Source organism: Rhea americana, unplaced genomic scaffold (assembly GCF_003343005.1).
Source record: "Rhea americana isolate MKP2758 unplaced genomic scaffold, rheAme1 scaffold_193, whole genome shotgun sequence".
NCBI classification, from domain to species: Eukaryota; Metazoa; Chordata; class Aves; order Rheiformes; family Rheidae; genus Rhea; species Rhea americana.
Genome location: NW_028186072.1, coordinates 1,708,217 through 1,732,096, shown reverse-complemented (window position 1 = coordinate 1,732,096; position 23,880 = coordinate 1,708,217). Strand labels below are relative to the sequence as shown.

At 37.1% G+C, this 23,880-nt stretch overlaps 1 protein-coding gene across 1 annotated transcript in view; it reads right to left on the bottom strand.

Moving 5' to 3' along the window:
- Positions 1-23,880, bottom strand: part of GMPS (guanosine monophosphate synthase) — a 35,084-nt gene that overhangs the window by 8,608 nt on the left and 2,596 nt on the right. The window contains exons 3-14 of the mRNA XM_085302875.1: positions 19,666-19,847; positions 15,756-15,870; positions 14,023-14,120; positions 12,264-12,367; positions 9,024-9,217; positions 8,528-8,693; positions 6,868-7,019; positions 6,054-6,227; positions 4,387-4,492; positions 3,252-3,367; positions 2,133-2,258; positions 989-1,104 (exon numbers count right to left, since the gene is read on the bottom strand). Of these exons, the coding sequence (XP_085159001.1) occupies positions 989-1,104; positions 2,133-2,258; positions 3,252-3,367; positions 4,387-4,492; positions 6,054-6,227; positions 6,868-7,019; positions 8,528-8,693; positions 9,024-9,217; positions 12,264-12,367; positions 14,023-14,120; positions 15,756-15,870; positions 19,666-19,847 (1,649 nt within the window). The remainder of the gene's footprint in view (positions 1-988; positions 1,105-2,132; positions 2,259-3,251; positions 3,368-4,386; positions 4,493-6,053; positions 6,228-6,867; positions 7,020-8,527; positions 8,694-9,023; positions 9,218-12,263; positions 12,368-14,022; positions 14,121-15,755; positions 15,871-19,665; positions 19,848-23,880) is intronic.

Below are 23,880 nucleotides of genomic sequence, written 5' to 3'. Positions count from 1 at the left end.
GACAGGACAAGAGGCAATGGGCAGAAATTGAAGCACAGGAAGCTCTGCCTGACCGTGAGGGGGGATTTCTTCCCTGTGAGAGTGACAGAGCACTGGAACAGGTTGCCCAGGGAGGTTGTGGAGTCTCCTTCTCTGGAGATCTTCAAGGCCTGCCTGGATGCAACCCTGTCTAACATGCTCTAGGTGACCCTGCTGAGCAGGGGGGTTGGACTAGATGATCTCCAGAGGTCCCTGCCAACCTTACTGATTCTATGGTCCTTAAAGAAATATCTTGCAATATAAGATTTCACAGTAAGAACACTACCTGTTTCAATAGGTGTCGCTTATGCTGTAGAAGTAACTTCGCTTTAAGGAATTACAAACAGTTTTGTCTTAGAAAGTTCACAGTCAGGCAAGGAGGATATCCATTCTCCAGAATGGCATCCAAATTCCCACAGCTTCCAGCAACTCTCTCAACCTCTAAACTAACTTTCAGCAGTATAAAACCTTGTTTTCATCTCAAAGAAACTTCAGCTGCTGGAAAAATTCTGCAACCAGATAACCAGAAGATGCACTCTATTCACAAGAGAGCTTAGTTAAGGTTGCACTGCCTCGATTTGGAACTTTTCTTTGTGCCATTAGAGCTAACAGTTCCCTGTAATCTTTTTTTTTGACACACACAAACTCTCCACACTGCATGACATTACAGTTCAGTAATAGGTTTATACAACCTGACAAGTAACACTCTGCTTAAGTTGCACTGGCTTTTATCTGATCAAAATGAGGAGATAGACCATCCAATTATTTTTCAAGTTAGCAACTCCAGAAATAAATCTAAATGTTGGTGTGTTGTGTGTTTGTAACCTCTTTATAATACATCTGTCCAAAATACAAAAAAGTTATACCGTGGATTAAATACAAGAAGCCTAGAATGCACAAGTATTACATTCCATACATCAAATAGATCATTAGAAATAAAGATACTCAATACTGATCAGAGAATACTTACCTGTTTATATTGTGGCACATGCGTGGTATGAGTCTGGCAAGAAACATAAGAGACTCCCAGTGTGGAGCATCTTTACTAGAGATCCCACAAACGTAGCTATATGAACGACAGTCGCCCTAGGAAAAAAAAAGTTTAACTTGAAATTTGTTGCCAAAATAATTTACAATACTTTCTTGTTCATCTTGTAAGCTGTAAGCTACAGACACCATACTTTGTGTCAATATTTAACTAATTAACTTCAACACTAATCTGATGAAGTCTGTATACTTAGCAATATCAACCGAAGAAGGGAAAAAAAAAATCACAACAGAAAACAGAATCAGAAGTAAGACCTCCCTTGAGCTAACAAAAGTGTATAAAAGAATAAGAAAGCTTTCAGAATGGATATGCATAAGGTTTCCAGAGGATAGAGCTCAATGGTGCCCTCAAATTACCAATAAATAATCTGAAGAGGGTAAGTGACGAAGTGTCTTCTTGACTACTCAAGGGATCATTAAGTTATCATATGTAGCACCATGAAAATGCCAGCTCAATGTTTAGTGAATACAAATGAAAAATATGAAATTCAAAGGACAACCCACAGAAATTCCCATAGCATTAGAAAAGGACTAAAAGGAAAAAAAAACAATATGCCACTGTGAAGATTCAAATGTTCCCATATCCTGAATTATTTCTATTTCTCTGGTTCCTTTCCTCTCAAGGATAAGGATATAGTACAAAGTACAGGAAAAGACAACAGGTATGATTCACGTGTAGAAAGTAGCTTTTCTGACTGACTTAGACTCAGATTCTTCATTCTTGGAAGGGGCAAGGAGATTACAGCAAAGGCCTACAAGATCAAAGTTTTGAAGAAACTGCCTGTGATAGAAGTGACCAGCATTCTTCAGCGTGTATTATTTCAGGTGACCTGATGTCCTCAAACATGATACCTGGCATGATACCTACATTTACTCAAGTTTGCTTTCAGATGCCTCGAGACTTTTGCACTACCAGAAGTGACAAATTAAAGTAACACAGTCTTTTGAAGTTCATTTTCTCAAGGCAAGCCCCTTATTTTCACTCTTACAGTACTGATTCTATGTTTAATTACAGCCTGCCAAACTGCTAGGAAGAAATTTAACATCCCTAGTATTAATCCGTTTACCTGCACTCCCACAGTTTTGATTGGTAATAAGAAGGCATTCAGTGAATGTAGGCTTGTAATCTGCATCAGTTTCTCCTGGTCTTCTTCAGTTGTACATGCTTTGACCCTTTGCAACAAAGTATGTGGCTGTAAAATGATGCAGAAAAATAACTTTTAATTAAAATAAAGCCCCCCAACCACTCAAACAAAACTTATAAAATGCAAAAAAAAACCCCAAAAATACAAACAAAAAAAGCCATCATTTAAACTGCTGGTTGCTTAAATTTAGACCACATTTACACCTTTAAACTATTTATAAAATACCTTTTAGTAAACAACTAAATTTGAGTAAAATCAGTTTTTATTTGGTTAGGCTGCAAGTATTTGAAGCTGAAGCTCTCCAAGGTAAGAGGTGAGGCTCTTCTATGTTCATTCTCTTTCACACAGCCGTATCTTAACACTGTTTCAGATACAGAATAAATCAATATCCTGCTGCGATACACTACAATTTAATATGCTTTAAAGGAAACATCTGCAAATACTCCCTTTCATAGCCTGATGATGATCAGGAACACCATACACTTCAGTGTTTCTTTGAAAAGTTTTGAAAGTTGTTTTGAACTTCTGACCCAGCAGGTCTCTGCTAAGGATTTTTCAGCCCCCTTCAGCTCAGCCTAAGTGAGCTCAAGATAATCATGATGGTCGTAACAGCTAGGAGTTAAACACTAGTGATCAAGTATTCCAGATTTTTGTTTAGGACACTTAGCAAGGAAGGAATTCTCACTTTTGCTCTTTCATCTAGGCACTCAGTGATTGCTAGCACATGCAATCCTAGAAAGTTACAATTATTTCAGGAAGCAACAATCTTTTGTTGATACTACCTGATTTGAGTATCTCCATAAAACCTCATCTGTACAAAACTTCCATTTCCTATAAGTCAGCCAACACTCACAACTGAATATGGCTCCAAAAATTCTACTGCATTGTGTAGAATGGCTTCAAGTGAACTGTACTGGAATTCATTACTCCTTAAAGACCACACAAATAATTTTAAACTTTTAGCAGTTTAAACCTCATTGCAGACCAATACAGAACATTCATACTACTTTCATGCTTATTAGAATCTAATAATGTTATTACCTTTTTAACACTTGCAGAAAAGTCTGCAACTATTTTCAAAATGTTGTTTGTTTCAGGGAAGTCTTTGCACACATAAGGTTCTTCAGCACATATCACTCTGATTGCCAGACCAGGACCTGCAATGCCAAGTTAAGAAAACATTATATTATATAACATGAAAGCAGACATTCATTAAAACAAACAAACAAACAAACAAAAAGTAACAGCATCTGGAACTCCACGTTCATCACTAAATATGGTTTGTTTTGCCGTTATATCTATATTTAAATTCCCTTAGCACTTCACAAGACAAAAAGATACAAGCAAATTATTCTGAAGCAGTATTTCTGATCAGTAGATTTAATTATCTATATCTTAAGTTGGCTGGTTGTTTAAAGCAGCAGTTAGCAATAATGAAATCCTGCCATCCTTCTTGCCTTTACTAGGCAATGTAGATGAAAGTTATATCATCAAATCTTCACTGTTTTCAAAGACCCCTGAAGGCTGTTTAACTTTTTAGCTACTTAAGACAGAATTACATGCAACTTGCTGGAAATGTCTCAAGACACCAGTTTGTTTCGTTTTATGTGATGCTTGTGCATTAATAGACTAGCCTATGCATTCTGCCAGTGACTACTGCACACCCTGCAGGTCAATTTTTTAAAACATCTACAGAAAAACATGTCCTTCTTAAAAAGATTTGGACTTTGTTGTATTATATAACTTGCTGTTTTCTGGTCAAGAATTCTTGCTGTTATTTTCCACGCAATTATTCTGAAAACAGCAAATGCCCCCATAGAATGACAGGCTAGTATTTGAAGTAAAATACATTTAACTGCTCAGACAATATTTAGCTGCACTTCACTGTTAAAATCTTGTTTTGGCTTATACAACTAAAGAAAGAAATACAAGTARAAGAAAATTCAATTATAAAACTTTTCTTTTAATCACTAAGTAATACAGCTGTTCTCCAGTCTCTTTTCCTGGAAAAAAAAATGCTTAAGCGAAACTACTGATTTTGGTCCATGTTTTACACACAAGGTTTTTATGATCCAAAATACATGTATTTTGAAGGTTAAATAAATGTGCATGGTTAATAACAGTATTAATGTCATCTATAATCTCTCACTAAATAGCATACACTGCCCTCCCATACCTGGGAAGGGATGTCTTGAAACCAGCTCTTCAGGAAGACCAAGTTCTCTCCCTAGCACTCGTACTTCATCTTTGTGGAAGTCTTTCAGTGGTTCTATTACTTTACCCTTAAAAAAAAAAAAAAAAAAAAAAAAGAAGAAGAAGAAAAAAAAAACAATTAGCAAATTTACCCTCTAGCCTATGTGTTCAAATAATTTTCTAGTAAAGCCTCAAACGTTTAGGTTATGGCAGTCAAATTGGCCTGCTTTTTATAGCATCAGCTGCCAACACTTGCATAAACACTAGAAAGAAAAGGACATGTGAATATATGCTTGTATAACAGTTAGAGGACAGTGGACAAGACAAGGAAATTGAAGTTTGTGCCAGAAGTACAAATGGCTCAATCAGTGTGAGTATAGCTGCAAATAAGGCTAGCTGTGAATATCTTCAGAAATTCAGCCCTTTCTTTTCACTAGACAAAGTGAKCTAAAAACCTTGAAAATATCTTGTACAATTATGAATATTATAAGTGTGCATCTTTAACAATTACTTTTTGTCCTATGGTTTATTGCTTATGTAGCACTCACTAGTAACTGAACACCTTCCAACAGGGCATTATATAACATTTGTTGGTTCCTTATTAAGAATATTTCAAAATATAGATAAAGAACTTATCATTTTAATATTGGCCAATTTTGCCTCTTCTAATCACTTACATCACATGCTAATACTTAAGAACTTGCCATGTTTGTATCATCTTCAATCTGCTAGTCTTCATCTACAGATGTCCATGTTGGGCCATTTCAGAAAGACACATGAGTTCGTAAAATGACAACTTCAAGCAGATTGTGTGCCATCAGTGTATACTGGCTTTTGTAATCTGATCAATTATCAGTAATGGTTAACTAGTAACTTCATATAGAGACTGCATAAGATCTCTGTGGGTACCTGAAGGAACTGTCCCTACATTTCAACCTATTTAAATGCATTGTTCTCATTCTATCTCAAGAGAGAGTAGAATACTATGATCATAATGCTGAATACTACTATAACAGAAGGATAACTTCAGTCATCTCTCTAAACAGGAGCTGATTATCATTTCACTAAAGCACTGTCACTGCCCTTGCCTGAACCAGTAATGTGCGAGATCTGACCATCAGTATCATCGGAAAAGGTTACCCCTTATCTAGTCTTCATGACAAGATATAACAGAAGGAATAAAAGTGATCTATTACATAGTGAATTCAAACTGAACCAGACTAAATATGTTTGAAAAGTCTTAAACTAGTCTTCTACTCAAGTCATTTGGTATTGTTTTGGCTTCCTTATTAAAATAGGTGAATCTTTTCTATCCCTTAAAAAAAAAAAAAAAAAAAAGTGAGGAAACAGTTTTCAGTTTAGACTACTGGTGTTCACCCTAAATGAAACTAGACTCAATCTGTTGACACTTTTACCTAATAATCAATGCTGGCCAATACTCAAATCATTTTAACAACTCTTTGAACCTAGCAACTAAGAAGTGTAATACATTAAAGCATACATTACAATAGAATCTAAAGGGCCTCATTAGAATAGGGTCCCATCAAGATGGGATAGTTATTTGTGAAAACTGAGTAACTTCTGTTTCACTATCAGCTTCACATTTGTGACAAACAGAAGGATACACTCAGTATCCTCATTTTCAGTTACCTCTTCTCGTAGCTTTCTGATTAGTTCTGTGTCATTATGATGAGTTTTGATGACTTCAGCTTTGCCACTTGCAACAAGGGAAGCACTTTCAATTAGATCAGGTCTGAGGGTACCCTGAGCAAGAAAAACCTCTTCAGGTTTCAGATTCATTTCCCCAATAACTTCATTGGCAATCTGTAAGATGGAAAGAAAACAGAAAAGTGTTCTGATTTACTTTTTTGGTTACAAAAATTCTGAGGGGAGGTGACAAATTGCACCWAGAACGCAACTGAACTGCATTAAAAGCATGAGCAATAAACAAGGAAGACTCATCATTAACAGTAGCCTATTCCTGAAGGACGCCTAAAATCCCATATTTTGCTAAATATGTAAACAGTATCTTCAGAATACAGGAATATCGCTAGTCCTAGAAAGGTACAGTCTCTTTGCTTGACCATATTGATAGCTGACAAAAGAAAAATTGTGCATCTTCAGCAAAGAAACAGAAACATGTCAAAATTCACAGCACCTATCAATTTGGTAAAAGAATGTTACTTGAAAGGTTATGCAACTGAACCGAATCACCAATTACTGTATTGTATCTGAAAATGAAAATGTATCTAGTAAAATGTTGTTAACATTATTCCATCGGTTGACTTCCAAAAGTTTTAAGCTTTCTTCAGATAAGGTATCAACAGTTTGTTATGTCATCCACAATGTGTATGACCCACGTAAAGCACTATGTGCTCAGCGATGTCAGAATGAAACAGGCCAAGACAGGAAATTTATTTAGAAGTTGTTATCACTTAAAAAAGCAAAGAATTTTAAGCATTACCTTAACAAAGGTGTCACCGATAATTTTTCTCTTTTCTTCAGGACTTGTAGTCATATTCAAGGTCTTGCTAATCCTTTTACGTGGAGTTCTATCCTCATCAGAGATTGGCAGAGTTGTTGTACCATTATAGAATGAATGGGCTGCATTTACCACTGCACGAGATTACAGGAATTTGTTGACAAAGCCGATAGAGATTAAGGAAGATTGCAAAAAAAAAAAAAAAAGTTTTACTCTACTATTTCAAAAATAATTCAAGTCAGTTAACTATTAACTGCATTTGATTAGTCTATTCAATAACTCACAAATTATTTGCAATGAAAGTACTTTATTTCTCTTATTAACCTATTCTACAGGGCAATTATTTTTCATGTTATAAAGCTAGGTAACAGAATAGAAGTTCAGTTCTCGTTTCCCTTCATAGATTATAAAATTTACTTGCTTTATTTATACAGTTAGTTTAGAGGATGCTATTTCCCCAAGTCCTTTCTGCAACCAAAAATGAAATAATGTATTATTTACTTATGGTACTTTATGCTTCTTAATTTAGACACTCTCAATACAGAGATCAGCTAGAAGGCTCTTTGGCATCTTTTTACCAGCACTAAAATCCAGGACATACTGGATGAGCTCTTCCAGTGAATGGATTTCCTTAGTTTGTTACTCTGGCAACCTGCCATAGTCCAGCTATATTAGTCTACAAAATGCAAGAATAAGGCACAGCTTTTTCATTAAAAAAAAAAAAAAAATCAATCAGTATGTACAGAACAAAGCCTAGATTTATTCCATCAGGATTTTGTAGTCAAATCTGCAAGATGCTAACACCAAAGCTCTCTGCACTGTTTCATACAGGCAGGCTAATGGATTGCATTGCTCATCTAATACCATGCTTCCTGACCAAAACAAAAAACAGTAGGAAAAACCCCCACAACACTAGACAACAGTATTCACACAGAGCCTTACGAAAAAATATATATATATATTCAGCAGCTGTATAACAAAGGTCCCATTGTCTGCACAACTCAAACATATATAGTTTGCCTTCTCTGACCTACTCAGGCATCAAAAACCCCTAATCCTTATCAGTGAAGATAAGGCACCTTCTGCACTCTCAAAATGTACTGCTTGAAATCATAAGACTGCTTTCCATCAAGTTATCCAAAAACACAACTAAAATACCCTCATAAAATACATGARGCCAGGAGACCAGAAAAGCCTCAAAAAGGGAATTTTGGTTATAATAGTATTCAAGCACCCAAGTGAGCTCACAGTTTAAAAAGAGAAAGGACAAGCAGAAAAGCCCTAGTCATCAGATGAGTTCTGGAGCAGCTGAAAGGAGTTACTTATCCATCAGCAGAAGAAAAGGCACCAATGAGCTGAAAGAGCTGCTTCATGGTGCCCTAACAACAGTGATCTGATCTCAGCAACTGAAGAGATAGGTCAGTTCATGATACACTCCAATCATCATACAAGTTAAGCTAAGTATTTTAGTCTTAAAATTTTGTGAACAAATCTAGATCATTRCAAATTGGCAACTATGCTTTGGTATGCAAATCTGAACTGTAAAGTTGATTCAAATCAATGAAACGATGTTAAACATGCATTTTAGGAGACTAGCCACACCATTTCTACTGGTATCAAACATACATAAAAGTTACAGTACCTTTAACTTGAATTCCTAATTTTTTTAGTGCTTCTTCCACAGACTGACTTTCTCTTTTACGCATAAATCCATTATCTATGTGTACAGCTATGACCTGATCTCGGTCTAAAGCACGATTCAGGAGAGCAGTACACACTGTTGAGTCCACACCTCCACTGAGTAAAACCTAAGTAGGAGGGGAAAAAAGGGAAAAATCCTAAATCTGTTCAGCCCTTTGGTGGGAGGGGGAAAAGAGTGTTAAATGTAATTCAGATGCAATAATGAGGACCAAAACAGGCTATTGACTTATAATCAATGATTTGGAAGAAAATGAGAAGTCAAATAGTATGTCAACCCAACTGTGCAATGAACACAAATTTTCTAAAACCACCCGTTTACTGTATTACCCAAAACATGATAATTCTGCAGTTTTCAGATGAACCAGAGTAACTGCAAGTGTCAGCGTTCCCGTCAGCCTGTTGCAACTAACCTTTCAACTTCCATTCAAGCTACTTACCAGAACTTTTGAGGAACCCACTTTCTCTTTAATATCTTGAATACACTGAAGTTCTCTATTTTCCACTGTAAAGGTACCACTGCATCCAGCAATGTCATAAAGAAAATTCTTCAGGATCATTTTTCCATTCACTGTAAGGCTAACTTCAGGATGGAACTGTGCTCCATAAAGCTTTTTAGATTCATTTGCTATACCTTCATAGATGCAAGGAAATGAGCATTACAAAAAATTGGAAGTGAAATATATATCTGATAAACCCAAGCACATACTTTTTCTCTTGTATACTCAGTATTGAGCTGGCAGATTAATTCAAAATACAAGTTTTAAAAAACAGATCCAAAATTATCCTTCAATAGCCTAATAACATTCTGGATATATTCAAGATCCTTAGAGACATCTAAGATAATCCTTTTACTCAGTTAAGATATTTACACTTAAATTCAGCATGTATTACAAATTGAGGGCACGTTTACAAAATTATGCAATTCTACCATGTTTTTGAAAAGTGACAAAAATGTTCCTCATCTCCTTTCCCGTGAAGGGGTGGAAGAAAAAACCCAAGTTACCCATTTTAGACTGCTATCTAATTGAGGTTAGAGAAAAAACTGGCAAGCAAAATCCTCTCAAAGAAGCAGCACCTGAACAATCGGTGACTTCATCTACCTTGCTTGGTTCTCTGAAGGGAGCAGGGAAGAGCATTTCCAGAGGTGGCAGTTGCCTGGGGCAAGCAGCAGCAAGCGCAGACAGCCATGCCCTGTCCTCAGCTAGACRGAGCCCAGCAGCCCCGAGCACGGGGCAAACGCAGCCCGCCGCGGCCGCTTGGCAGGCTGCTCCCCACCGCTTCTCCGGTGCTGGCTGCCTTAGCCCAGGCAGCTCACGGGAAGAGGCAACGCAGGCGGTTATTGCCTCTTGTCCAGAGCACTGCCTGCCTCCTAATTCACGCAGCAAGAACTTGCCGCCTTCGGCCATCAGACCTGCGTCTTCCAGCTATCCACTCGACCTGGCTTCACGTGTGGCGCCATGCGGAACGAGAGCATACGCCGCGCGAATGGAGGAAGTGCTGCACGAAGCGTGGACTCAGCACCACAGCCACATTTACACAAGGCTGTACTGCAAGGCTCTTCAATGTCCGTATTCAGGACGGCTTCCCAATAGTTACATAGCAGGCAAAACAGCAATTCATTCTGGCCCTAAGCACAGCCACTGCTCATACTTAGTTCATAACTGACATACTCCAACTACTTGTTCGTTTAAGATTGAGTGGTTATTTAAAAAAAATCTTTTCCTGATGCTTTTTTTCTTTGCAAGTACTAAATCATCACTGGTGCATAATATACTCCTTTTGTGTAAGGAGAGCGATTGATTGGGGGGGCAACATTCAACCAAATCAGTTTAAGAATTTCACTCCCATTTAGCCATTAATTAGCACTTTCATGAAATAGAAAGATTTTAAGAACAAATTAGCAGAGCTACTGAGAGATCAAAAAAAAAAAAAAAAAACCACACTGATACTGCATTTGTCATCCAACTGTCACTCTAATGCTCCTTGTCTCTGAAGTTTTTTGGAGATTTTTAATAGAAAACATTAAAGTTGCCCTTTTAATACAATTAATCTGAAAATGAGTTTACATTTTACAGTTTTTCTGCAGCTTTTTCAATACAACCATGATGTGATAGCAAAGTGAACTTTTTTGCACAATTTGTTCTGATGCATTTTTGGCACAGATCATTAACAAAAATTGAAGATATTGGTTTAAATAATGAAACAGTAACCTCATTCCTATCTAGGACATAAGAACTCTTGAGAACCAAGAAGAACACTCTGACATCCTAGGAAAACATTTTGAAAACAAGAAAGGAGTGATTATAGTCATTCTTTCCTCACCGCATCATACCTCATATAACCCTGCAGCCAGGTTAACACCTAATGTTGTACCACAATCAATACTTTGGTAAAATGCATACCATTCAAAATAAATAGCAGACAATTACCTATTAAAAAGCTCATTTTGTACACAAACTAGCCACACAGCATCCATATTAAAAGGGTTGCACTGGTTTAGCATACCAACTATGTAACTACAGGAATAAATTTATGTTTGAATACTACCTCTCCCATTTCTAATGGTCTCTGATCTCACACTAAAGCATCAGACTGTGGTTAAAAAAAGATAGTAGGAACACTGTCTAATACCAGTGACCCATGTTAGACTCCCAGCACACTGCCTCACTATTTGCACTACTGAAAGTTTGGCTTTCACTCTACTAGCAGTCCGTCAGTTAAAGGCACAGGGATCCACAGGCTTCTRTAAGAGCCGAAGGATATGACATAGCAAAATGCTAGATAGGAAAGGTACAATTTACTTCTAATACCTACACAAGATAGAGGTAAAGATATAAAAGGTTTGGTGAGGATTTCCTACTTGGTACAATCTTTACTTAGCAAAACAATTTATAGAATGACCTGAATAGGAATGAGGTTTAGATCCCTTTGAAGACAAGCCAGAATATAGAAAATGCTCTGTTTAATCTTAACAACACTTTGAAAATAATCTTTCCATAACAATAAAAGTACCTTTAAATATTTTCAAAAGCAAGTTTTTTACTCAAATTAGTTACATGTCTGGTTTAAGARCAGTCTGCAAAATACGGGTGCTGGTCTTAGGCTTTTTTCAAAAGATTTAAAATAAACCAGATGAGTAGCCTAAGATCTTAAAAAGTGGCTCAGTCAACTTAAGGCTTTTCTACCTCTCCTACCTCCTAGGAGAGGCCAGATGACTCGAAGACCCTGTTGGAGTTCAATAATTTGAGTAGTTTTCAAAAACTAAATTCTAAGGTCCTATATTACTTTCTTCTGTGACAATGTGTAATGTTTGAAACATTACTTTCAGTACTACAGTTATTTTTGATCAGTTGAACATTTATTCATTAGTCTTAAGCACACACAGAATATTTTATTCCTAAGAGAAATGATAYGCATATACTTCAGAATGGTAGAAAAAGCATAAAAATCAAGCTAAGTTTTTCTTAAGCAACTAATTTAAAATAAAACTATTCCTTTTCATGTAATTTTATTCTTTCCCCTATTAGCATGACAGGCGTTGTTTAAAACAGTTCTATTTATTTTGCAGGTAAATAATTGAAATATTTGTTTCCTATTTGGTTTTAATTAAGCACCATGTGCCATATTTCTTTCCTTTAACAAATACTATCAAGGGAGTCTCAGTATAAAATAAATACCTGCTATAATGTTTCCAGATTGCGCAACAACTTTGAATCCATCAGCTACTTTATCCACACTATCTCCATGAGTGAGGAGGACAAGCTCTTCCTTCTGAAGGCCCCTACACAAAATTAAAAACTAGAATCAATTGAGAAAAACAAACAAACAAAGATCTAACTACCTGTGGTCAGGTTTAAATAGGTAATACTGTATTGTGCACTATAAAAGTGACAAACTATACTGAAATTTTCCCAGCACTCCTCAACTTCTGCGATTCTGACTGAATTATGTATTGATTTAGACTGCTTGTTGTTCTAGATGTTCATTCCCAATTGGACAGATGCCTTTTTGTGTGTGTGTGTGTGTGTGTGTGTGTGTGTGTGTGTGTGTGTGCGCGCGCGTGTGCGTGTGAGATGTGCCATTTTAAGTAGAACACAGCCCAACCTAGTAAGTTCTGTTTCCTTTTTTAGGCCAGTTTCCATTGCAACAGTGCCAACAGCCTGGAGAGGGAGACACATAGTGACAATGATAGCAATAAGGTCCAGCTACAGAAAGGGTTGTGAAGTACTATTCTGAGAAACAGGTTTGTCAAGCCATGATAAAAAAACAGGCACTCTGGGATATGAATATCTTCAGGTAAAGGAATTTGAATAGTTTAAGAATAGACGATTAGATGTTCTCCTACTGTAAATAGATACATGACAATTTACAAAGCAGTATCAGAAAAAAAATCCATCTACTTCCAGTATCAAATACCTCCCCTAGTGCTAAAGCATATATTTTTTTGTGAAGGTACGTTCCAGAACTCAGGTAACCATCTCAAAGATTTCCAATAGATGTCCCAGGGTTCCCAATAAAAGAGCATTTCAAACCGTCAAGCCCATTTTAAAAACATGCAAGATTTCCTTCCTAGGAGGAGTTCTCTCTTCAACTCAGACTTCTTCACTGGAAGGTGCATAAGTTCTTCTACAAAAGATCTGTCATGCAAAATGCATAATTTATCTGAATTCAGAATGTTCTTCTGACACCTCAGCATTAAAAAAATGCCCTTTTTGAAATTTAGAATGAAGGGAAAGAAGAATAGTACCCTACACTTCTCTTTCAACGAGGTGAAGCTTTCTTAAGCAAATGTTTTCAGGACAAGTCAGGGTACTTTACAGTAGGGTATAAATTTCTACAATAGCTCCACTGGAAAAGGTCATTTAAACTGGAACTCCAGGGACAAGTAAACTCTTAGGATTATAGCAAGGACCGTAAGAGGCAATGACAAATTAAAAAATAAAAAAATAAATAAAATAAAATAAATAAAAATAAAAAAAAAGGCTTTATAGAGCATCACAAAGCAATACTAAAGGTAGGCAATACGTTTCTCAATGGTTTCAGATTTTCTATTACCTTTCAAAGATCTGGACAGTCATCAGTCAACTCACTGCAGAGCAGAATGATTCAAGAACTTCCTTAACACAGAAATTCATGCATTGCAAAACATTTAATGGTGTCTCACTAAACACTTCTTATTTTGAAATACAGGATTTATGCTATATTCCAAACAAATATATCTGTGTTTCTTGTCAACTGAGCAGATATGCCCAAGTACTTGTCTAAATACATAACTTGCCTATTCATGAACACAGCTGTAAAGGTTTTATTAGAAGTTATCAGATGAYTGTGGGTGCAATCTCACTGTTTTCTTTAAAATAAGCTTTTGCTCATGCAGCCATCAATTCCAGAATGGTATTTCCAATATTATTTYGGTTATTTAAAATATCCATATACCTGAACAGTGAACATGTATTATCCAGAGTAATGCTGAACACTCCATCTTCTCTAACACTTTTTTTGTGCACAGTACCTCCAAATACCTTATTCATCATCTGTCAAAACAAAAAACAAACAAAAAAAAAGCATGAAAAAGCACCACACAATTTAGTATCACTTTAATCTTTATATCTCTCTCTCCCCCTATTTCTTCAACCTGACAGCTATGACAACAGATCTTGCCCGCCAATACATATCAAGTTAGTTTTTTCATGATTACACTCATTTAGTACAACATTTTGCAAAATGGTAAGAGTTCTCTTCAAAATTAATTGTTGTTCTGCATTATTAAGCTCATTCTCTTCTGCTGGTCTTCTGTCAGCATAGCTGAGAACCACTGCTGCAGACAATGAATAACAAATAGAGATTACAAATAGAGGCAATCGGTAGAGTTTTGCCAAATTACGCATATTCAATTATGTACATATACTTGCACTTACAAACGACGCTCTGCAAATCAGCTGAGTATCTAGGGCCAGCTGTCATAATAATAGGAAAGTTGCTGAGCAAAAAAAAAGTGCCCTCACATCAGATAAACTCAAATTCTGGCTACTTACCTCTAGAGACAAAGTTGAAAACATTAGTCTGTTTCCTTAGCATTATTTCCATGCCCACGGAGACTCTTACYTAATCCTTGCTTAATCAGAATAGAGCAATTCTCATCCAGGTTATTTCTTTCTAAAGCCCAACTCCAAACCACAAAGTGAAGTATCTGAATTTTAGATTTCAAAAGTGGCAAGGAATTTTTCCTTACAAATATAACCRATAACTTAAACATTTTTAGAGTTTCTCCTTCCTACTGCTTTAAGTTTCAGAGATTTAAGAACTACTGCCAAACTAGATCTGAAATACTTACTGTGCTTGACAGATTTGAATCTTTTATAGCGAAGCAGAAGTCTGTTAATGCACATATTTGATTCACTTTTGTAAAGCCAGGCTTGAGGAGCTATCCTGCTTTAGGGTGCTATTTGATTTGCGAGACAATTTAGGAGAGTTCCCTTTTTAATACAGCACACGTTTCCTTTTAGAAGGATCAGCGCCAACATCGTTTCCACTATTATCAGCCTTGCTAAAGAAGTTTTTCCATCATTATTCAGCACTCTGAGGGCTTAYAAAATTGCTAAACCTGGGGAAAAGACCCAGCCAAACAAAAAACAAAAAAAGCACAAGCAGAAGTCATGTATCTAATCTGTCCTTTGTTCCTCTGAAAGGGTTTTTWCACTCAGTTTGGATCTACTATATTGCTACAAAGTCACCAGCCAATTTTAAAAAAAAAAAAAACTTTAGATTTCACTTAAGAGCTGTTAAGAACTATGTTAGAAAAATTTTACATTTGAAAAACAAAGGGACAAACTATTTCATTTGTTTACATGAAGGGAACATTTTCCAATACCAAGTAGACAGAATTAGTGAACGAGTGCCACAGTACATTTAGCATGACAAAAAAAGGCAGTGTTACTCAAAATTAGCAGCAGTTAAACAGAGAAAAACATTTTTATGTTCTTTATATGGCAGAACCAAGAAAAGAATACATAGTATGCTCTGTTTACCAATTAGCACTTAAAAATACCCTTACATATTTGGCATACTGCATATATCTGAAAAGCTAGTCCTTCAACAGTTTAACTTCAGTTAATATAAGAAATAAGACTTAAAAGACTCCCGCAGGTAAACATATCTCTAAACAGCACCTGCATGCCATAGCAAATTCCAAGGACTGGTTTTCCTATCGTAAATATTGCTGGGTCAAACCATGGTGCATCTTCTGCATATACAGAGTTTGGTCCTCCAGATATGATGATAGCTCTGCAGACAAAAGATTATTTAAATAAAGTGAATTCAAACATGTTTCATACCTTTAAAACTATTTTTAAACATTGACATCGAGTCCTGTAACACTTAGAATTTCATTTCAATTCCTACTAAAAATGTTTTAAYTTTGCTATGCTACAACTAGTTACAAAACAACAACTTGCCAGAGAAGTTTTTCATCAGTCTAATCAAATATAAGCCACCTTGAAATGCAATCGCAATTTAAACTCCTAGCCAGGTGTTGGCTATGTGAGAAGTGAGATGGCTAGTACAGAATGCAGACTATTAGCTGTATACGTGCGTGCAGGTGCGCACACATGTACACACACACCTCTCATGAGCTTTGTACCATCTGGAAGAGAGATGCTTTTAAAAGCAGGTTCCTGAATTTCTAGAGCTGTTGAAAAAATGGCCCCTAATTTGTGTTGATTACAAAGCAAGATGGCACTGGCCACAGCTTGTGACCCGAAAGCCCAACTTATGAAAGCACTTAAGGTTTGAAATTAATACTTTATGCTATAACAAAAGATTGCATCTCTTCAAAGAGGAAGAGACAGCACTTGCAAACCATAATGATTTGCAAGATACTGAACTGCAAAAGTATTGGTTAGTTTAGCAATGTTTTTTGGCCTAGGCCCAGCATTGAACATTAGTGTACCAGACCTTGGACTAGCGTACTGTTTATTTCACAGAGAACAGTAAATCTGTTATTCAAAGTGAGAAATGCAAAATGGGGGGAGGGAGAATGGGACTAAATGGATCTAATAAAACTTTCTAGCATTATGAAAGTGCCTGTCACGCAAGTACTGGCAAAAGATTTCTTTTTATTATTATTTTTAACCAACAGAAATAGGTCAGGCACTTACATCTGTTACTACATGATTACATTTTGCCAGTGTTAACAAGCCTACATACACAAAATCATCTCTTAACTGCAGTCAGGGAAGGCACCTGCACTAACTGGCATACAGTTAGATCTCATTTTTTGCCCTGACCATGCAAGGCTGCTCATCTCCATCTCCCAGCTCATCCTCCCATACCTGCCACAAGGGGATGGGACTGCTGCTGCAGCCCCACACAAGGAGTGGCTGCCACTGCTAAGAGGGGCTGCTCCTTCCAACCTTTAGCAGCAGCAGCTGCCGCCACCACCACCTGGTTCGGGTTGTGGTAGGCAAAGGAAAAAGCCTGGCTGTTAGGGCTGCATTTGGTGCTCAATGCAACCATCCTCCATTTCAACCCAGGGGAAAAAGCAGCATTCCTCAGCTACTCTACCAGAGTACAGTGGTTTACAGTTTTAGAAAGATAGCATTTATTTCTTCACATTTGAATCTACAGATGAACTTTGCAATAAATAAGCCATTGACATAGGTGTCTTTTTACATCCAACCTTTACCATAACAACTAAACCTGTTATACACATAGGGTCAATTCTGCTAAAAGCCTTAGACACACATGATGAATTTCCTAAACTCAGAAGCTGCTAGAAAGAGTCTGGAAAATCTTAAGGCCTGTAGTTATTATTGCTTCTAATAGGCAAATGCTTCTCTATATGGTATTAAGTGCCATATGTACAGCACACTATTTAAAGTTAAATAAAGGAAATGAAGCCACATCTTATAAGTCTTTCAGGTTGCAGAAGTCAAAATAATTAAACACTGTCCTATAAAAGATGACTGATTTAAACTTGCTTTTTCCATACCAATTAAGATTCCACGGACTACACAAAGGTTATCCAATCTCCCTGAGTACTGCAGARAAGATACTGGGTGGAGGGAGGGGGAAGGGGCAGGGAAAGAACTGCCTAAGCTGTAACATGCATCCTCTTAACTGTCCACATCAGAAATTTCAGTAGTATGGGATGCAGACTCTGAAAGCTTTATTGAAACACCATATAGCTTCTTGTATGCATTCTTGCTTTGATACAAATACATTTTTTTTCTGGTTTAGCTTAAACCACTTCCAAAACTACCTAAACTAACTTTGGAAAGCTTATTTATAATAGCTTAAGTGAACATCAGGAACCACATCAAAACACCTACAGTAAAATACATTCATTGATATACAAACCAACCTCAGGATCCATGTCAGAATTCAGAATTGTGTCAATTCTTAGACCACCACCTGAACCCACAACTAAAGAATCTTCTCTGCTCAAAATCAGGCAACTTGGGTTAATGGCTAACACTTGCATCAAATTTAGATGAGACTTGTCACTAGAGACTGTTCTGTATCTGTAGAAATTGAGATTTTTTTTTAATACAACAATTAAATACAACTTCGCAAAAGTTTCAATTTTCATGCGTATCTTCGACCTTCGCACAGACCACGGCGCACCTTCTAAGCCTATTAGATTTTAATTCTAGATGTGAAGACTTGCAACATGCAAACCAGACTACTCTGATGATATGTGGTGCACACRAGATGTTGCAGTAGAACCATTAACTCATTTTTACAAAAGTCATTAAATGAAGGCACCAGATGTCTGGTTTCCATACTTGTTGATCTTTCCTGGATGCAACTGACTGATTGAGACTGTGGTTACAAAGCTTATTGACTGATCTGGATAAGCTGCAATCATTATCTTAGCCTTGAAAAACGACCTTTTGAATGGAACTGTTTTGCCACATTTTAGAGAGCAATTATTTGAATGACAAGTCCAACAGTTTTTATCGAGAACTTCTGAAGAAATCTTCAACTGTAAATAGAAAGAGATAAAATCTTCCCACTACAAACCAATATTGATACAGTGCATGTCTGAGACTCTGTCATTAGCACTACACTCTACATATGAAAAAACAACAAACAGTAGATGCAGGAATTCTTACGCAGGAATACACCCATCTTTTAAATACTTGATTGTGGGAGAACTATAAACAAGTCCTAACACAAGCAAGCTATTTTTCAGAAGTGTTCTGAAAGAGAAATTATTCATAYATCAGCCACCTAAGATTCAGGAGTTCCTGGGTTTTCTATGTTATCTACACTTTCAGAAGAGTTCAGTAAGTTGCTGTTTGACTCATTCAGATATGCCATTTCCTGGTTTACTAGTAATCAGTGATTACAAAAACACAATTCCACAAAAAGCATTGTACCAGCTGTTGTCTGACACAGAAGCAATGAGCACACACGCAGTGTATTACTAGAGTTTTACTGAACTGACAACTAAGTCATGATGCTTTGCAGACTTCAGGGCATTTGTTTTCCTCACGTACAGAGGCATACCTTGGTAAGCCTAATAAAACAAGGGAATAAAAATACAAAGCATTAAATAACTGGAAGATCTTTTCTTGCTGCAAACAATGCACAGCAGTTTTTGCTTTTTCTTCTCTCCTTTTTGTTTTTAAGCTTGCTTCCCAGAAACAAGTCAGAACAATATATCACAATGTCTCTAGTATGCAAATTAATAAATTTACTTAATTAATTAATTTACCTGTAGATAAATTTAAAAAAGCACCCCTTTCAACTCACAAAACTTGTTTTTCAAGTGAACTATCTTATGGTGTAACAGCTAAAGCAGGGTGATCATCTGAATTTTTGTAGATATGTATTTCAAAAGCAACCTCTTAAAATTAAATTTGCAAAAGAAAACGATTAAAGTGACATCAAAGCAAGAAGAAAATATCCAAAATAAATTTTGTTGCCAATAGTTTCCCCAACAACACTCAAGTCTTATTTCTGTGAACACGCTAAAGATACAAATATTAGCACAGTTACTGGTATTCACAGATACTGTTAYGCTGAAATAAGGGAAAAACTTCAAAACACACAGATACACACACAATTACCTACCGGAACCCCTGCTCTCTGATTGCAAAGGCTGGTGTTTCCAAAGGGAAGATCTCGGACTGAACAAAGAGCTCACGCACTCGACGATCTATGACTTTTCCATACTGTGCTCCAGCGTCGAGTATTACTACAGCTCCCTCGTAGTGATGTTGGCCATCCTTGAGCTCTCCTCCAGCGTTCTCCAGCTGTGAACATTACTTACATAAGCATCTTATGGTAACACACTGCAGAATGAGGAGTTTAAGGCAAGTCYCTTTAAATTACTAATAATTGCAAAGCTTGTTAAGAGTACACACACATTTATTTATAATTAAAATGAAAAAGTCACAGAGAAACTTTAAAACAGAGAAATCTTCAAGCTTATAAAGCTCAGCATAAGCACTGGTGYCTATGCATTAATGCAGCACATCCCTCCCAAGCAGCCACACAAACATGACTCCCTCCAAAACTACAAACCTGGTCAAAATTAGGCCAACCAAAAGAACAGTCAGTAAAGGCAGAGCTTCCCACTAACAAGAAGCAATATGCTCTGTTCACCAATACAGCCATACCTGCTTTTTACGTTTTGTAGTTTCATATAAAGCCTAACATACAATATGATAACGAAAAACAYGTGCCTTTATCTCAAGCAAAGGACAATCCAAAGTCAGTAGAAATACGTGTTTTTTCCCCTATCACATTGCCGCATACTCTGAGCTTTCACTGGAAATTATCATCTGGAGAGGGCAAAAAGGAAAAACTCAGAACAAATGCAGCTGCTAAAATAATTTTAAAAGGTCTTTTGAATACAGTACTCTAACAAATTGCACATCAATTTTGTTTGAGGTTACTTCAACCAGATTCCCTTCAACCAAAGTCCAAGTGATTGTGCTCTTTGATCCCCATCATTTTTGAATTGGTTGGCCAACTTCTTCTAAACAAATAGGGCTAGAAGAAGACATGAACAAGTTTCTGGTTTCTTAAAAAGAAACTGTGAGAACAGGTGGCTACTCCGAGATAGTGCCCTTACTGAGGAATCTTCATGGAAGAATGTGAACTCAGCCACACTGTAAAACACCAGAGAATGAGTGCCAGGGAAAAAATAAATAAATAAATAAAAGAAAAAGAAAAGGAAAAAAAAGTACTGCTAATGAAATTACTGTGGAGGCTATTTTTCTTGACCTATAACTTGCACTGTTTCTTTGCCAATTTAGATTTGAAGAAAGMAAAACTGGAAAGGGTTTTACTTTGGCAACACTACCTCAAAAAACATTTTTATGCTTATAACCATTTAACGTTTTAAATGTGGCATATTAGACTTGCTTTACAATCTGATGCAACAGAGAAGTCATATTTGTAGCAGGCAACACTGTCCTCAGCACATGGCACAAAGGGAAGAGGCTGCCACTGCTGCTGCTCAGGTTACCAAAGAAAGTTGACACTGCCTGCAGCAAACCTCAGCATATTGATAGAGTCAGATAGTTGCATAAAAATCAAGCACAGGTCATTCTGGACARAAAGCATCACCACTGCCATGCTGGGGCAGATTTTTCCCAACGAACACACAGCAAAGGCTGTCTTTGAATTTTCTGCCTCAGTTACTGTGACACAATAGGTCTCAAAGACAACTGTCTTTGAAAACTTCTACATTCTATAGTTAACGTAAGCTTTAGAACTATAAGGTTTTTCTACTTCCCATGGGGAACACCTGTGGTTCTGGWGTCTCAAGCGGCTTGTCCTCTCTGAGGCAATATATCAATAAGGACCAGCCTTAGAGCAGAACAGACTTCTAAACAGAACACTAAAGGAACTCCTCTTCAAATGCCCAAAATATTTTTCCTGTCCAGTGGAAGGAGAAGTTCACTTTTACAGCAATTCTGCACATTTTCATCTAACAATTTCTAAATTATCCTAAGCTCTTGCAATAAAAACCAACATTCGTGTTCTCTCCTGATCCTGCCTTGTGGTGAACACTATTCCCTGTAGTGCCGTTTTGTCTTAAAAGCCTTAAATCAGATAGCTGCAGTGCTCTGTGGCTCCTGATATGTAGGGACAAAGCCCTACAGTCCTCTCAGTTTAGCATCTATTATTGTCTACTTCTACTTGTGTCTACTGGTAAGACACCAGTTGGATGCAGCCAATCTCCTTCAGATACACTGGGTGAGAGGTGATACTCACACACCGTAACCTAGCATTTCCCAGGCTGTAAACCACCTTTAAGAACCTGTATGAGGACACATACACATGAATAAAAAGGAGCTCAAAGTTGTTTGGTCTGAGTTTGAGAAACACTGCATAAGAAAGTACAAGTAGGTCTGCACCTTGAAATTGCACGTTTGGCAGTTCTGCTCAGGGAGAACAGTATATTAACATACACCCCTTTATCACGGGAATGAACCTGACAAACCTCTGCATCACAGTTTAAATCCAAACATCAGCACTCAACTCCACCAAAGCYGGCTGGCAGCTTCCACAGAGTGGCATCTCTGTCCTTTTGTTGCACTTTTATTGTTTCTTCACTTTTATATAAAGTATAGAATCATTTCGCATGATGATTTGAGAAACTCTTTTACAGATAGCTGTACCAATATTAGGAGAATTACTTTTCAAGCAATTGCATGTATCTGGAAGATGGCTGTTTAAGGCTTCAAGTAATAGATCACAGCCAGTGTTTTGCTGGGGGTTCATTTTCACCTCCCAAAATACAGAAGCCAGAGTCTAACCATAGTTCATTTTTTTCATCAGATGATGCTAAGGGCATTTGGGCTAAAATCCAGTAAAAGCACTGCACTGCTTGAGCAATGCAGATCTACTTACAGGGAATGTCTCTTACCAGAAAAAAAMCCCCTCACAAGTAGCGGCCTAATAACTTGCTGCTCCCTTTCCCAGGGTCYCTCAGGGGCAGGCCTGGAGCAAACTACAGGCTGTAACCATTTGCTCCTGCTACTGCACAGGATACTGCTTACTGTCCCAGAGATGGCCTTGCAACACATGCCCAACATATATCCAAACAAGCACGCATCCCATGATTTAACGCACGCAGGCTGTCCTATCACAGAAGGGACTCATGTGCGGTCCCAAGGCATGCCTCTCCACATCGGGCCACACATGTGCCTTAGCGCTACGAGAGGCAAAGGATGCCATGTGCAGTCTTCCTGCAACYAGCAAAAAGCTGCGGTTTTCATACTTCAGTTCTGAGTTAAACTGTAATGAAGTTCAACACTGAATAGAGTCCAATAGAAATGTTACCATAAATCACATAGAAGAGGAGGAAGGAAAAAGGCAGTAAGTCAAGACAGGATCTGGCTTTATTTATTTAAAGGCACAGGTCCAAAACTAGAAATTTCAAATACAAAGTTAATAAGGCAACTTTATTTAATAAAAGACAGAAACAGATGCTGTTAACATGCAGCCATCATGGCAGTTTAATATATGCATTTGTGTATCTTGTGCAGGGCAGGAGAAAGGCAAAGAGGACACGAGATGACGAGCAGTTCCAACAGGAATAGAATTTATGTAAACCAGAGAATCCTCCCTAAGAAGAGGTRTTGGAAACTGATTTCTAACAAAAGCTCATTTTCCCTCAATAGGGGTATAACTAGGGTCCCTTGTCATCTCCACAGCTGTCTATTTTCACACACACACAAAAAAACCTGTAGAAATTACCACTTTTGAGAACTGTCAAACCTGGTTTGAAAACTGACCAAGGTGACTCAAACATTAGGACACAGTAGACAAACACAGTATACGTTCCGATCTCCTGAGAAAACAAGGACTAAGGAATACAGAGTGGGACTTAAATATCTTAAGAAAGAAGGGGAAGAAAGTCTATATTCAGCTAATTTATATCATATGAAAAACACCAAAAACCACCATATGTGAAAGACTTCCATTTTATCTATGACTGATGAACCAAATAAACCAATTACACTAACAAAATAATGTCATCTCCTGACTTTCATTTGCCTGGCATTTCTCAGACCATACAAACATTGAATGCTGAGATCTGAAGTTCAGAATCAGATCATATTTAAATGATATTACCACTTGTAAACATCTTTCATTCAAGTATTACTACTTAGTAACATTAGGGAAAAAAAAGTTTCTGTTGCCACTGTTGATTTTAGTGTCATTAAAAAATATATATATATATATATATATATCTCAGTTCTGTAATTAACTGTGCTATGAGACCTGCCATCAGACTTGAATTACCAGTTAAGGACATAGCATATCTTA